The 17,562-nt window shown below is 39.8% G+C and overlaps 1 protein-coding gene across 8 annotated transcripts in view; it reads right to left on the bottom strand.

Annotated features, from left to right (window-relative positions):
* Positions 1–17,562, bottom strand: part of PPP1R12B (protein phosphatase 1 regulatory subunit 12B) — a 218,543-nt gene that overhangs the window by 161,138 nt on the left and 39,843 nt on the right. For all 8 annotated transcript variants that reach the window (XR_007458821.1, XM_049634365.1, XM_049634366.1 and 5 more), the window contains exon 2: positions 790–920. Coding sequence is in view for 7 of the 8 variants with exons in the window: in XM_049634365.1 (XP_049490322.1) it covers positions 790–920 (131 nt within the window). In the remaining variant the exon portion in view is untranslated. The remainder of the gene's footprint in view (positions 1–789; positions 921–17,562) is intronic.

Genomic DNA, 17,562 nt, shown 5'->3' with positions numbered 1-17,562 from the left:
CCAAGGCAAGGGCAACTAGTTGTCATGGAGGTCAGGAGCTACTTGTGTGTCTTAATAAACATACCATTCAACTAATGTGGAGAACAAACACATGCCAATCCCTACCCTTCCTTTGTTCCATGTTTAGGCTCATTCTTCTGCTATTAACCATATGGGTATCATGATCAGTATGTCAGGCATTCTCCACCTTCATTTGTACTGAACACTGATTTTTTTCTTCTTTTTTTTGATGTTCATTTATTTATTTTTGAGATAGAGAGAGAGCAGGGGAGGGGCAGAGAGAGGAGACAGCAGACAGAGAATCCCACGGAGGCTTTGCACTGTCCACACAGAGCTTGATGCGGGGCTCAGACTCACAAACCGTGAGCTCATGACCTGAACCCAAATCAAGAATCGGATGCTTAACCAACTGAGCCACCTAGGCACCCCACTGATGTTTCTCTTAAACAATAAAACAAGTTTACAAGGAAGTCCAGAAAAAATTTCTAGGCCTGCCCACATATGTTATAGTTGCTCAAAAAGTGACCCAGATAGTGCAACAGACAGAAGCCACCTCTAAGTATGCCAAAATGTATGTTTCCTGAAAATAGAAGCAAACAAAAAATTTCAACTGAAAAACTGGATTTAGCAGCTATATATAAAAAATAGTATCAATTATTCCTTAAAAATGATTCATCTTCCTGCTTTTATAATTTGTAATAGAAATTACAACTGTTTATGAATTCAAAGTTTTAAGAGAAGAAAAGAAGGCTATTCCTACAAAGAGTCCAAGCCCACACAGAGACTCACTCTGCTATGTTGAGATAGCCACAGGAAGCTGCTGCATGAAGGGGTGTCCAGCCCTCGTTGTCCTGCTGGTTTACATTGGCTCTGTTCTCCACCAGAAACTTCACCATGTCCAAATTTTCATCAATACAGGCCTGAAAAGAAAAGTGCATTCATTCACTCGACAAGTACTTATTGAGTTCTACTACGTGCCAGACACTGCTCTGGGCATTGACAATACTTTAGTTGTAATGATATATTAATTTCTATTTCTTGCAATTGCTGATACCAGCGTCCAGAGGGTGACTTGTAAGCTTTGTAATCTTATGCAAACCCCTGAATTGTCTTCAATATTCCAGCTGTGAAACAGGTATAATGACACCTAATCTTATTTACAGTACTATCAGGATTAATTGTGAAAGTGATTTCTAAAGGACTTCAAATGGCTGAGCTGTTTCATCATCATACTATAAAAAAGAGGACACGTTAGAAACTACTAATTGGCTTATGACTTTTAAAACAAAATAGTCATACAGAATCAAATGCAATTTCCTCAGTGGGAAGCTATAGTTTAAGATTCTAGGGTTGCCAAACAATCCCCGCTTTGGTGAGAAAGGATGAGGTGATCACTTCAAACTGAAGAAATGTATTTTCTTTCCATGTATTTTCTGAATGGCTCCAACCAATATGGCGAAGTATGTTTGTAGTTATGGGTAGTTATAGGGATCCTTAGCTGCCCATCACACAGCAACAATTAGGAGAAACAGCCACAAATAGCAATGAGATCTGCAGACCAAAAGGCTGTCTTAATAAATGTACAGAATAAAAAGGATCAATGCCCGCATTGATAAAGGTAATCATTATCAGGGCTTTTATCGTTCCAAAACAGTTGGAATAATTCAGAACCTAGAAACAAATGAGACTCCTATTTTTAATGTCACAAAGTAAGAAAAATCCATTCACACGGTTTCAGATTCTGCAATGCAACTAATATTTAAGAAACTACTACTTGTTGGGAGTTTGAATATATAATATCCAAGAAGAGTATCCACAATTGTCTGTACAGGCTATTAAAATACTCCTCCTTTTTCTAAATATATATAAGGGACTTCAGTAGTATACATCTTACCAAGAGAACTTATGGGAACTCCCTCCAGAGATAAACCTCATGTCAATACTGCCTGAAAGTAGGGGCATGGGTGAACAAAGGTTGATGCGCTCTGGATGAAAATTTAACTGGGTAACCCTAGTTACAAAAAGCACCTTTGTTCATTTTTCCCATTTGATACTCTTTTTACAGTTACTGAGATTAGCTAACATATCAGCCTAGATTTGATCTGATGCAATGGAATATATTCCTTTAACGTGACCTCTGGAAGCCAGATGACTTTTACAGCCACAATTCATAACGGTCTCTTTTTCAATAAGTAGCTCTAAAAGTTACATTTCTTCTGTGTGTTCTCTTAGGTTTATCAACTTCTACAAGCATTCCTAATTTACTTTTTACTTCTTTACCAGGTAGAATACTTCATTATTATTATCACTAAATTCTTCTCATATATTGCATGTCTGCTAGTCTGCAAACCCCATAGAGTAAGATTTGGCCAACTCATTGCAGAGTACCTTGCGAAAAACTGTTAACAAAGACTTTTAAGTGAAAGGATGGAAACGGGTACTTTTAAGAAAGGTACTGAAGTCCACGGAGAAGAAAGTGTCGTGCCCACGTAATAACAAAGGCCTGTATCACGAAGGTCAAATGTGTCATCGTAACCTGCGTTAAAACAGCTGGGTCAACTGCTTCCTGCCTGGTTGCAAAATTTCTTTAGCTCAACAGTCTAAAAACTTAGCTCCGATGGCCACACCACCACCAGGCAGACTTTTGGAAGCCAATGTTTTCAAGATCATTCTTTGCTCTTTGATGATGACAGCAACCAAATCCCAGGGGGCCTAAAATAAGCCCAGTGAGTCCAGGTACGAAACAGGAGAAACTTCTCTTTCCTTTCCTCTTATTTCTCTCCCTTCCTTTTCTTAATCTCCCTCACTCTATCACCACTTCAGTTTTATTTTTCAGTTTTGTGATATTTTCGTCTATAAATCTGAAATTCTTGAAAGAGTATTTTTAGAAGAATGACATTGTGACGATGTTTGGGAAGACAATAACAAAAAGCTGGCCTGATCTGCAATGTAATCTGGCAGATCATCAATCTCCAAAGAATCCTCTCAAATAAAATAAAGTAGGTCAAGAGTGAAATTATCCCCCATATCCTCCACAAAGTGAAGGAGAGTATATTGTTAAAAACATCAGCTTTGAAGCCAGACAGCCCTGGGATTGCATACCAGCTCTGCCAATGCGGATAACCTTGAATGAGGTATGTAACCTGAGTATCAGTGTACTCATCTACAGCATGAGAATACCACCTACCTCGTGGGCTTTTGTGGCATTGTTGTTGTTTTTAAGCCACCAGTTTAACAAATAGCAACTTCTTGTAGAAAAAGCACAAACTGTACTAACTCCTCACCCATCACTGCCCTCCCCCACCTCCAGTATCTTCTAGGAGGAAGGCAGTTTGGTTAAAAATGTCTTTGAACTATCAGGATTTTAGAGCTTGCTTATCAAGCCTGACTTCAAAAAATTCCCTTTCTAGGGTAAAGAATCCTGCAGGTTCCCAAATTCAGGAACAATGTGAATAAAATAGTATGTATCAACGGTTCAGCTGAAAGAGAATCATCCTCAGAGACATTCAACAGAGTTGTAGGGCACTCGCTCTCATGAAGTATCTTGGAGTGACCATTCTCTGTTCTTTTTGTTTCGGTCTCCAGAAGAAGGAATATGACTAAAGCCATGAAGGAGAGACAAATAATCACTGAAAACCTTCTCGAGTGAATAACGACTAAATTTAGATGCCCTTCTGCCCACTCCATCTGCAGCTGTGCTGCTGACTCATTCACGACTGAAGCCCCGTAGATGAGCAGATTCACCCATCTGTAAAACCTGGTCCAGGGCCGTGGGCTCCAACACGATGTCTCTAGGCAGAGCTGCAATGAACCTTCCAGACAGATGAGTCTTTTCCTTTCCTTGAACAGGCAAAGGATACTAAAAAAGTTTCTGATGTTACTCATGACATCACTGGGAATATTCTTCTTTGCATTTAGCCCAATTCCTTCTGCTATGGCTTATGTTCATTTCCTTCTGCTTTTCAGTCCCGAGGACACACAGAATATTACTAAAGTAACAAGTTCTTCTAAGCTCTTTAACAAAAAGAGATATTATTTAATTATTGGTCCAGAGAAATATTAGAAAAATTACCAGATAAGAATTTAAAGTTTCATAAAATCGGCATGTCACATTTCCTTGGCAATGACAAGCTATCTCCAAAGAAAAAGACTTGATTTTACCAATAAAATGACAAAAGAGCACTATGATCTCTATACTGTACCTAACATTGCTCTCTCTCTATATCAAAGACAAAAGTGGCTGATGGTTGATCAGTGCCAGAGTTAAATCTGGGAGTGCAGAGAAAGCCTTACAAAACAAAGCCTCCTCCATTCCCAAAATAGCCTGCAACTGTCACCACCACCAAGTGCCGCTGGCTCCAAGAGCTGACCTTGCTCGCGTATATCAGAATACTGCTAAAACTACCTACCTTTGCCCCAGAACAACTCTCTTCCCCACAAACCCAGCTCCAGGTGCCAAGGCAGATGACACACTAGAAGCTGGGCTTGGGGCAGCATAACATCTACGTGTTTGAATTTTTCAGCTCACGCTTGCCTTGATTTCAACAAATCACACTGACAAAAGTGTTGGGAGATGATGATCTTTGTATTATATCCCCATTCCATACATGTCACTATTTTGTCCTTTAGCCTCTCCAAATTTACATAATTCAATAATAATTGAATAATAATTAGTACTATTAATTATATTAATACTTGATAATTAATATTATTATTTACATATAAGGTATATAGTCAAAATTTATATAATCCCCCAAATTATATAATTTCAACTGATGCTAAAAACCCTAGCTGCTTGGAGATAACAGCAAAGAGCATAATTTCTTTCACACAAACATTCATCAGCCAAACACCACATTCCTGAATCACCTATATGAACATCTCAAGTCATTGCTAGCAAAGCTAGAACATAAATTCCACTAAAGGCTACTGGTTCACTGATGTAGCCCAAACACCTAGAACAGCATTTGGCACATAATAAGCCCTCCATAGATATTTGTTAAGTAGAAGAATAAATGCCCAAATGCACAGAAAGTCACATTTTCTGTACATTTAGTTGATTCTCAGATATCTAGAATCGCCCAAAGACCTGTCTAGGATGCCCAAGGTGATTCCACCAAAATCATATAGCACATCCATGTATGGACTAGGGCCAGGTCAAGGATGTTATATATTGCTGCCTCCCATCCATTTTGTATTGTCCATGTATCTCTTTTCCAGTGGTGTAGTGTGTTAAATGGTGGCCCCCCAAAAGCTACGCCCATATCCTAGTTCCTGAAACCTATGAATGTACCTTACTCGGAAAGGGGTCTCTGCAGATATAATTAAGGATGCTGAGATGACAAGGTCATCCTGAATTATCAAAGTGGGCCCTAACTCTAGTGACAAGTGTCCTTATAAGAGACAGGAAGGGGGAAATTTGAAATAGCCCAAGGGGAGGAGGCAATGCGATCACAGAGACAGAGACTGAGGTGATATGGCCACAAGTCAAGGAATGTTGACAGTCACCAGAAGCTGGAAGAGGCAAAGAACAAATATTCCCTTAGAACCTACAGAGGGAGTGTGGCCTTCACAACACCTGAGTTCCCCACATCTAGCCTCCAGATTATAAATTCTAGCCTGTGCAATAATAGATTTCTGTTTGTAAAGTTAAGCCACCACATTTACAGTAATTTGTTACTAAAGCCACAGAAAACTAACACAATTGGCAGAGAATAGGAAGTCAGAACCTGAAGGGTCTGCCTCATCCTTATTCCTTGGTATTGATGAAAATTAGAGCTGTGATTCACCCCTTCTTTGCCAGATGAAAAGTGGTCAAAACATTAATTATATCACTTTTTAAAAGACAACTACATTTAATAGAAAGTTCTAGAACCACCCCCCCCCCCGCCCCCATCATTAGTCCAAATAGCAAATGCCTTGAAAGACCTGACTGTGGTTCTCACGTTAAGTATTTTGCTGAAAGTATTCTGGCTGCTGACTGAAACTGAAACTAGGATGGCAGTACTGATGAGGAGTTTGCTCTGAAATGCAACATTTCAAAGCTCAAAGTCCCCCTGCTCCAGTGAGGTCGCCTCCTCACAGAACAAGAATGTATACCAGTAAATTAAAGGTGGTAAAGGAGTTAGTAAATTTGGAAATCTCAATCATCAACAGATCATCACTACGAAAGGGCTTTAATATATTAGTAGTTAAGACAGATCCAAATGGTTGAGTCACTCCTTCCAAGTACCTGTCTCTCTATTCCAATCATGTCATGACATAGTATAACTACTACTCAAGTGAGAATCAGAATAGCATTCTGCTCCAACATGACAGGTGACTCCAGCAACTGTCAGCCCTGTGTGAAAGACTTACAACCCCAATGGCATAGACAGTTTGGCTCCCAGGTGGTGAGAACTATATCTGATTATGTACTCAGTGGTCAGGCAGGCTCTGGACACTGATCTGTAGCCTTTCAGGAGAGATAGCCAAGAGAAACAGCAGAAGTAAAGAATGTTCCATGGAGTGTCATACCGATTAAGATTGTGTTCTCAGTAAATTGGCATAGTACCCACAAGACTGTAAATGTTTACAATTTGGGACTAGAAAACACCTTCCTTCAGTTAAGAGCAAGTATCATATTGCCTAAAGGTTGACAATATTTAGATATCAAAAATATGTTCATTCTGGACGCCAATAAAGCCTACTCTAAAATGTCCCAAGGCCTGACCCTTCAAATGTTGCCTTCAACCTTCTGCATTCTCCATGCATTTATCCACTTGAATGAAGAAAGACCCATTACGTTGTCTTACAGGTATTAATTTGGCAACTTTGTACCATACAAGGTTATACACATCTGACCTACCTCTTGTTAGATCAACACAGGTTTTTATAAAGTTGAGTAGAAGGAGAAAGGGCCCAGGAAATGGAAGCAGCATCTTCTTAAAGTCCATGGTTACTCTTCAAACAGAACTTTTAGAGTTCCAATGTCCAAATCTCTGTTTCATTACTCGTTGATAATCCTGATTTTGAGGAACAATAAATGAGGCCTAGTAATTATGGTAAAAATCTCAAGCATGAGTTCCTCTCAGGTCAAAAGAGTGTCCACAGCTTGTAGATACTTCTACAGAAATAAGAAAGCCCTTGCTGAGGTTATTTTCTTACAAATTCTGCACACAAGAGCTGAGGCACACTAAGTATTGGGATGATTCATCTTAACAGACTTGATCAAAAGAAGTTCCTTGGAAAAAGCATATTACAACAAGGATGTAAAAGGAAAGAACATGGTAGTTAAAGCAATAAACACTAGGACTTTTCATGTTACAGATGGAGAAACTAGTCCCAGAAAAGTTAAGTGACTTATTTAAGGTCACATATTCAGAACCACCTAAATGTTTTCTACTTACCAATTTAGAGGCATCCAAAATAGAGTTCATGGGCCAGTCTCCAGATACCACTTGGCTCATGGAACATTTTTAATACCTGATACTATCTTCCTAAAAATAACTTTGCTTTAGCATATATAGGGTAAACTGATATTAGTCTAACTCTCCAATAATTTCATATGAGGAATGTGGTCAATTGGCTGATTTGAGTTGGTCACTCTTGACGAAGACTAAATGCAAAACACAAAGATCCCATTAAAGTGCTTTGGTTACCACTCTGTTTATTAACATGAGTCTGGATTAGAAACCTCCCTCATATCTTGGCTACCTGTCTTAACCACAGCCCCCCAAAGGTCTATTCTGCTGCCAACTTGGCATGTAGAGTAAATTGCTGTCCCAGGGAGAAGGATTTTACTATTTAACTCCAGATCACTCCGTGCCCATAAACAAGTGTTTCATAAGCCGCAAGAGTACGGCCTGAAAGCTATGGCATGGGCAGTGCTCCATAGCTGTCAAGTAAGCCTTGTGAAAAGAAGAAAGGCAATTCTGGGATCTGAGTTAGGTAAGGAGTAAAAGCGACAAAGAAATTACAGGAAGACTGAATTCTCATAAAGCATAAATCAATACAGCAAATTTTATCCCTAAAAGGAGATACTGAAACAAGAGGTTACTATTTTCCCAGCACATTTGATTTCCATCAAGAGTTTTACACAGGCAAAGCTGGTCCTATGAGAATCCGTATCGCTTACTGGCATGTCTCCCCACACGTAGGGTCCCCTACCCAGTACAGTGCACTGGTTAAGAGGGCAGACTACGGAATAAAGACTTCCTGGGCTCTAATCCCAGGTCTAGTGGTTAGTAGTGTTGTGTTCTTAAAACAAATTACCTCAGTCTGCTTCAAATCCCTCATCGATAAAATTATCATACCAATCATGGTACCTACTTCATGGGGTTACGAGTGAGCTAATGGACATAAAAACACTTAGTGTCCAGCATATGGGTAAATACCATGAAAGTGTTAGCTGCTGTTAGTATTATTATTACTACTACTACTTCCTCCTCCACCACCACCACCACTACCCTTGTCTCTAAGACTCAGCAGGAACATTCCTTTTCACACAAGACAGGGCAAGAATTACATACTTAAATATAAATATAGCATAGTCTCTATGTACGTTCTAGTAGGTGCCAACAGACCACAGTCAGGTTCTATTAACAAGAGAAGGAAGTAAATTAAAAGGATTAGAGGAAAGGGAAGACAATGAGCCAGGAGTGGAAGAATGACTCCTACAGCTGGCAAAGGAAATTCAAGGGCTGCCTACTGGGTTTTGCCATAACAGAGTCACGGCTACAGAGGGGTCCATCAAGTCTACTGTTAGCACAGGCAGAAAATCTGAGAAGACAGATTTAAGTTCCGGATCTGACACTGACTCACATTACCAAAGAACAGGTTAAGAATTTATCTTAGTAATATGCTCCTTGACTGTGAAGTATCTTTCCATTTATTCATGTAACAAACATTTACTGATGCCTATACTATGCCAGACATGGTCCTCAAGGGGAGATAAAGGAATCAGAGATGAAGAAGGCTTTACCATTTAGTGGTAGAAAGAGGTATGTTAATGATACACGCCAACAGGAATCATACTCTAATATAAAATGAGTGATATGTACAAAGTATTATAACACAGAGAAAGAAGTCACTAACTTTGGGGGTAACGGGGAACATTTCAGAGAATGGATATTATTCACCTAACTTATAAAAGGGAAGGAGTCAGCCAGTTTAAAAAACCAGGGATGAAGAAAACCAGAAGCAAAGGGAACAGCAATATTGGAGAAAAGGAAAAGGTCTGGAGAAAAGAAAAAAAAAAAAGACAGTTTTTTGGAATGGTGAGAGGTTTGGCATGTATGTACTCAGATGGGGGTGAGGGCACACACGAAAATCTGAATAGGGCTTCATTTGCCATACTGAAAAATGTTCATGGGAGATGGAAGGAAGAAAGATAGGTAGGATAGATTGGCAGCAGTGAAAGTCCTTATACCTCGTGATAAAGAGTTTAACTTTTACTCTGAAGGCAACAGGGAGATGCTGAGTTTTTTAAACCAGAATTGTATCTTAAGAATGATAACTGTGGGGGCACCTGGGTGGCTCAGTCGGTGAAGCATCCAACTTCAGCTCACGTCATGATCTCATGGTCTGTGGGTTTGAGCCCCGCGTTGGGCTCTGTGCTGACAGCTCGGAGCCGGGAGCCTGCTTCGGATTCTGTGTGTGTGTGTCTCTCTCTGACTCTCTCTTTCTCTCTCAAGAAATAAACATTAAAAAAAAAAAAAGAATGGTAACTGTAGTGGGAATATGAATATTGAACTTCTGGCAGGAAAAACTCACAACAAAGACACCACTGAGAAAATTATAATCAAGGGCTAGAGAGGATGAGGTCTTGAAGTGAAATATTAGCAGTAGAGACATTGAGGAGGGGACAGACTTGAAAAGAAGCCTCCCTGAAGCAGAAGGGACAGTGTAGCTGATTCGAATGCCTACAGTGAAAAAGGATAAGATTTTTGAGAGCTTAGGACCCTGGGTAGACTGCGACACCACTTAGCCAAAACAGGGAATATAAGGAAGTCTTAGAAGTCTTTTCTGTTGCTGATTCCTACCTAGTGCTAATTTCTGTTAAAGCCTGAGTGACTTATATCCAGGAACTACATCTGAGCAGCAAGATAGCATGTACTGCTTGCTGCCCTTTCCCTATTAAATAATCCTAAAGTGAGCCCAGGGAAAACATGCCAACCAGCCCAACCTCACAGCTGTTCTTAGGCCCTCCCCCCACCCCCCCCAGCAAAGCTTCGTTGTTGGGTCAGTGTCATGAATACGGTGGCATGGCCCTGGCACAGCATTACTGTACAGGAGCCCACAGAACAGGGGAATTGAGGTTACGGTAGAAAGCTTCAGCTACTGCTGGAATCTCTTCAGAGTCACATGTTAGTGATAACAATGGTGACTTTACAACCCAAGAGGACACCTCCAATTTTTCCTCTAAAATTAAAATCTTTGGGATAGAAGGTTGGTAAATTAGAAGCATTTTGTTTTGCCCTTGTGGTATTTTAAAAATAATGATTTTTCACATTAAAAATTCCACATTCAAGATTTTTAAAAAAATTGAGTATCTGGGGGTGCCTGGGTGGCTCAGTCAGTAAGCGTCCAACTCTTGATTTTGGCTCAGGTCATGATCTCATGGTTTGTGGGATTGAGCCCCCCTGTCAGCGTGGACCCTGCTTGGGATTCTCTGTCTCCTCTCTGCCCCTGCCCTTCTCACTCTTCCTTTAGTGCTCTCTCAAAATAAACTTAAAAAAAAAAACAAAAACAAAAAACAAGGCACCTGGGTGGCTCAGTCAATTAAGCATCCAACTTCAGCTCAGGTTATGATCTCATGGTTCATGGGTTTGAGCCCCCACATCAGGCTCTGTGCTGACAACACAGAGCCTAGAGCCTGCTTCGGATCCTCTGTCTCCCTGTCTGTCTGTCCCTCCCCTGTTCACATGCGTGCACACTCTCGTTCTCTCTCAAACATAAATGAACATTAAAAAAAAAATTAGAATATCTGACAATGCAAAGAAACAATTAGTTGAAGTTGAGCAGCAGTTACCTTCTCTAAGCAGAGCATGAGTACCTGACGCCCCACACCCCACCATTCTCTACTGTTTTATACCTTATGCTGCTTTATCAAGTTGTATTACTTGCCCATCCTCTTTAGGCATTCTTCCCAAATATTTTATTATGAAAATGTTTGAACATACAGAAAAGTTGAAAGAATTTCACAGTGAATACCGATTTACCCTAACGTGACCTGTAGTCCACCATTAACACTGTGCTATACTTCATCAGGTGTCTGTCCCATTGCAGACATTCTTTTTTTTTTTTTTTTAATTTTTTTTTTTAACGTTTATTCACCTTGGGGACAGAGAGAGACAGAGCATGAACGGGGGAGGGCCAGAGAGAGAGGGAGACACAGAATCGGAAGCAGGCTCCAGGCTCTGAGCTGTCAGCCCAGAGCCCGACGTGGGGCTTGAACTCACGAACCGTGAGATCGTGACCTGAGCTGAAGTCGGACGCTTAACCGACTGAGCCACCCAGGTGTCCCGCAGACATTCTTAATAATGTCCCCAAATACCTCACAAACATGTCATTAGCAAGAGTTCAAAACTTGTTTGGAGTACTCTTTTTCTTTTGAAGTAAAATTTACATACAGTGAGAAGCACAGATCTTAAGTACACATTCACTGAGTTTTGATAAATGTATACACTTGCGCTATCCATCACCTCAGGCATTTCAGCATCCCTGAGGCATCTAACCCCTGGGACACAGAAATGTTTTCCTACACTGCTCTGACCTCAGCACTGTCAGTGGCCAAGGAAATTCTGGCTATCAGTGGAAATATAGTTGACCTCTCTTAAGGTAGCATCTTATTTCTGCTGGGCCTTAACAGACCAAATCTGGGTATAATCAATTTTGCTGATAATATGAATTCACTATTGGGGCTGAAAGAGAAGGCACTAATGGTTAAGACTTTAGAAATCTAAATAACTTGTTTTTTCCTGAAAGCATCAAGCTCAATAATATAAGTAACGTGACCTACAGTTTAATCCTCAGACTGCTATATCCTAGATATAGGATAGTGCAATGAATAATAAAGAGCAACAGATAAGACAAACATCCCTTGAGGTCACACCTAGAAGAGTTACACTTCACTCTCCCTGACTAGCTTGGTGGTAGTGTGGAGGTCACCAGGAAAGCTCCTGTTATTTACTGATTAAGACGCAACATTCCCCGGATGCCTGGGTGGCTCAGTCGGTTAAGCGTATGACTTCGGCTCAGGTCATGATCTCACGGTTTGTGGGTTCGGGTCCTGCATTGGGCTGGATGCAGCAGCATCGGGCTGCTCTGTGCTGACTGCTCAAAGCCTGGAGCCTGCTTCAGATTCTGTCTCTCTCTGCCCCTCCCTAGTTCATGCTCTGTCTTTCAAAAATGAATAAATGTAAAAAGACTTTTTTTTTTTTTTTAAAAAGAGGCAGTATTCCTAAGCTCTAGAAAAGACCAGGAATAGCAAAAAGTAAAAACTTCACCTTTTAAAAGTAGAATAATGGGGAAGTGAAAACCTAAAAAAAGGATTCAAAATTTACCGTTAAGTCAAAGACTTTCCATGTAGCCCAACAATGCAATTGCATCCCTTTATGGAAACGAAAATGAGAAATGCCCCCTGTCTCCTTTGATGGTAAGTGCTTACTTATCTGAAATCAAATACAAGCCTCCTGAAGCACTTCACTGGCAGTGTGCTCAGAATAAGTTGAACGTTGCCAAGACAAAGAATTTCAGACACTGTTGCAGAGGTGCTGAAGGTTAAGGAAAGAGTGTGTGTTACCTTGTTCTTTCAATCTATCTCAACTGTCTCATCTATGGAGTGGCCTTGAGCCCCAGCTCTGAGCAACTGTATATCTAGGACAGAGGTAGAGGGCAAATTTCAGAACAGAATGAGGGACATTACAAGACACTGTACAAGCAAAAGAGTGTAACTTTAATGTCACAGCCCATCCCAGTCTTCCTACAATAGAGTTTCCTGGCTGTATGATAGAAAGCACCACCAAACTTAACCTTCCTTTCATTTCAGGGTTGACAGGAGGACACATGAGATAACAAATATGAAAACAGATTTTTAAAAAGGTAAGTAGTACATAAATCCAACTATTGCTATCAATGCACGCTCTCTGTGTTATTTTAGAAAACAAACTGAGTATTTTAGGCTTTGTAGGTCATATACACTCTTGCAGATACTCATTTCTGCCACCATACTATGAAAGCAGCCTTACATAATACTACACCAATGAGTATGGCTGTGTTCCAATAAAATTTTATAGATCCTGAAATTTGAATTTTGGAGAAGTCTCACATATCACAAAATAATATTCTTCTTTTGCTGTTTTCAACTAATTAAAAATGCAAAAACCATTTTCAGCTCATAGGCTGTACAAAACCAGGTAGCGGGCTGGATCTGGCCCATGGCTATAGTGTGCTGACACCCAATTTAGAGCACTGGCAAAAAAAATTTGAGTTCAAATGCTAGCTGTGAAATTTAATGGCTATAAGACCATAGGTAAGTTACTTAACTTCTCTCTGCCTTGGTTACCTCATCTTTAAAATGGAAATAACAATAATAGTTTTCCCATAGTGTCAAGTTATGAGGACTATGTGACTTCCTATGTGTAATATTAAGCATGTCACTGGCACAGTGTAACTGCTCATGCATGTTGCTTCTAGCTATTGCACACCATTCCCATAACAATTCTCCAAACGTGCCACACTTTCATACGCCTCTATGCATTTATACCTGCCATTTCCTAAGCCTGGAACGTACTTCCCTGCTTAGAGCTTCCACATGGTCTCAAAGACTTAGTTTTTTGTTTGTTTGGTTTTTTTTTTTAGTCCCCTCCTCCCACAAAGACTTAGTTTAACATTACTCCTCTATGAAGCCTGCCTTGACTATCCTTCCCAACCGAGCAGAGGTAGTCACCGCCACCTGTGTTTCTAAGGGCCTATTATAGTGCATTGCATTCTACTGCAGTTATCTCTGGCAACTTCCCAACCAGACTGGGACCTCCTTCTATGCAGACTATCTATGCCTTACTAATTGTATCCCCAGGGCCTAGAATAGTGCTCTACACACAGAAAGCATTCAATATATATTTGCTTAATGGTCTTATTAACAATACAGAACAGAACCTAATACATTTAGTGTGACTAGGATAGAAATCTCCTGGTTATATGACAAACATGTGACTGTAACTAAATATGAAAATAACTTCAAATATCCTATTTTTAGTCTAATCAATCATGTTAATATTCATCCCTAAGCATATCCAGTGAGCATCCAGTTTGTCCTGGCACAGTTAGCTGGTAGCCAACATCTCAGAATCCATACAGCAAAAATCGCAATGCCAGCTTTTAGTAATACAAAAGTCCATCTCCCACCTCAATTTACACAAAATAATCTGTGTTTGGTAGTGAGTGAAAGAGGGAACTAAACGGTGAAATCTGAAATTTCCATCAACATAACACTGCATATGGCAAAAAAATAAGAAGTTAACAGAAGGGGAGCCCTTTTCTGATCCTGCTCTTAAACTCTTACAGAAATAGTCAGTGATCAAAAGGCTTCACCAAAGCCACTGAAAGAGGTATGTTTCCCTAGCCAATTGGGATCCTAACTAAAACAGAGTTACCTGGGCAACCCAAAGCACCGCCCTTGCCACTCTCAGCCTGCCAGCGATGTTCTGCCCCTCTGTTTAGACCTCTGCCAGGCAAGCTACGATACCGTGCCAGCCGATTCTGTGCCAGACACATTACCTCTGACAGAAGGTTCCTTGTGTCTGATAATATGGAGCTAACCAGCACACCTGGCATACTACCTCTTAAATGTCAAAGCTGTTTTGGAAGGGCAGGTTAGAAGGGGGAGGGACTTCAAAGTAACGAAATAGTGAACATTTCCTGAAAGGTAATTTAATGTCATCAGAATCATCCATGAAGAGGGTCCCATGAGGACTCAGATCACAGCCTGCCAGACAACACTAACATGACATAGCATGAAGTAGAAACTTTGCATTGTCTACATTAATGTCACCTTTGTAAAATCCCAGCTAGCTGCTGTGGAAGCAACATCATAACTGGTTTGTCCCTGGGTTTCCATTTTTGCTTTCTGTGCTGTGAAGGGGTGGGGGATGGTGGTGTGTACCATGCACTGGCTGAGAATTCTCAGTTTCTCCAGAGGTCTCTTTCCTCTTCTAGGCCATGAGATCGCACACTGTGACAATCTGCCAAACTTAAGGAATAGAAAACTCAACATATAAAACATATTTCTGTTAGGAATATGCTACATTTTTGTTATTGTCATTGTTCTTATTACTTCTATTATTATCATCCTCCTCCTCATCATTACCATTTTCTTCAGTGCCTGGAAATGGCTTCATGTATAGTATTTGAACACTGTTGAATCTGGTGACTCTCATGATTGGCTAATTCATAACACAGTCATTCTAGACACATCAACAACTTTAAAAAAAAACTTTCTTAATGTTTTATTTACTTATTTATTTATTTAGAGAGCACATGAGTGCAAGCAAGGGAGGGGCAGAGAGAGAGGGAGAGAAAGAATCCCAAGCAGGCTCCACACTATCAGCACAGAGCCTGATGCAGGACTCAATCTCACGAACCCCAAGATCATGACCTGAGCCGAAATCAAGAGTGGGAAGCTTAATTGACTGAGCCATCCAACTGCCCCATTTTGAGAGGGGGAGGGGCAAAGACAGAGGGAGAGAGAGTCCCAAGCAGGCTCTGCACCATCAGTGCAGAGGCCAACATGAGGCTTGAACTCACGAATCATGAAATCACGACCTGAGCTGAAACCAAGAGTCAGACACTCAGTCGACTAAGCCACGCAGGTACCCCATCAACAATTTTTTTTATTCCAATACTGTAATAAAGTTGATCAGCAGGATTAAGTTTTGTTATATTTTAAAGCCAGATTAATTTCAGTGAAATAATAAAATATAAGTAAATTATAATGCCATTCTTTCTTCCAAAATACTCAAAGTTTAAATATATTCTCAGGGGTATTCCCCAAAGTCCTCCAAGGAAGGGAAAGGTGATGATATAATATATATAATAGATAATAATAATAATATATGTAATAATGATGATGATAATAATCTTGATAGCAGCCAATGTTTTTTGAGGACTATTTGGAGCTAGACACGTGAACACGATATGGAAAAGAGAGTAGAGTGAGAAGACCCAGCACCAAGCTTTGAAAAATTCTGTCATTTAAAAACCGGGTAGAGAAGAATGTGCAAACAAGGAAGGTGTAACAAGAAGTGGGAGGAAAAGGCAAGAGAAATTTATCATGAAAGTCATAGGATAAAAAGGGTTCAAGAAGGAGAGTGGTTTATGTTGCTGAAAGTCAAGTAAAATGAAGAATGAAATGTCAGAATTAGCAATCTGAAGGTCACTGATGACCTTAGCAAGAAGTTTCAATGTAGCAATGATGCAAAATTGAGATAGGAATGGAATAAGAGTGAGGGGAAAGGAAAGCATGGATTAAGTCTTTAAAAATATGGCTGAGAAAGGGAGGGAAAAGGCAGGGTGGTAACTAAAGGCCAGGAAGGGGCCCAGGGGATTTTGTTATTCCAAGATGGAAGAGACCTGTGCATGTTTAATGACAAGTGGAAGAGTCCAAATAAAAGGAAAAGACTGAAGAGAGAGATTGAACAGTGTCTGGTTGCAGAAGAAAGGTTCCAAAACAAAGATGGGAGGATGAGCCTTAGATGGGAAGGCTGCCACTGCACTAAGAGGGAAGGAAAAGAGTGCTTCAGACTAAGGCAGAGTGGTTTGGAGGTAAAAAGTTAAAGAAATTCTAATTTCTCTGTTTTCTATCTTATTTATGAAGTAGTAGTAATAATCATAATAGTAATGAACATGGTGGTAGGATTAATAATGAACATGGTGGTAGGATTAATAATGCTTATATTAAATAATATTTAATAAATACATATTAATGTTAATTATATAATTGACAGAATGTTATTTATATAATTATTAGAATGGTGATTATTATAATTAACAAGTATTAATATTATTAATTTTTTAGTACTATGGGTTAAGCATTGTCTTATACATTAATTAATTTAATCCTCCTAGCAAACTTTTAAGAAGGATATTATTATTTTCACTTTTAAAAAGTTAAGCAACTTGTCCAAGGTCACATGGCTAAGCCAGCATTCAAACCCAATCAGTCTGGCTCCAAAGCTTATACTATGAGCTACTTTATTATGCCAACACTCAATTTAGAGATTTTTAACAAGTCTCAATATAAAGCTCTTTAAAGAGCTTTTTTTTTGGTGCACTGATGGAGACAAAAACCAGACCAGAGATTTTGTGGAGTGGAACACAAAGTAGTAGGAGGTAATATCTGTTGAGAAAAAAAGGAGAAAATAGGTGATCAGAAGGGTGGGGAGAGTAAAGAAGTGTGAAATGATCTTTTCTGGGAAAGAAGCAATGAGTTGATACATAATGAGGTTTCCAGACAATGGGAAGGATCTATTGGAATTTGGTGACCATGAAAATAAAGTGGTATAAAAATCTGCACTATTTTGT

Source organism: Panthera uncia, chromosome F1, assembly GCF_023721935.1.
Source record: "Panthera uncia isolate 11264 chromosome F1, Puncia_PCG_1.0, whole genome shotgun sequence".
In the NCBI taxonomy this organism is placed as follows: domain Eukaryota; kingdom Metazoa; phylum Chordata; class Mammalia; order Carnivora; family Felidae; genus Panthera; species Panthera uncia.
This window is presented reverse-complemented; position numbering and strand designations above follow the sequence as displayed.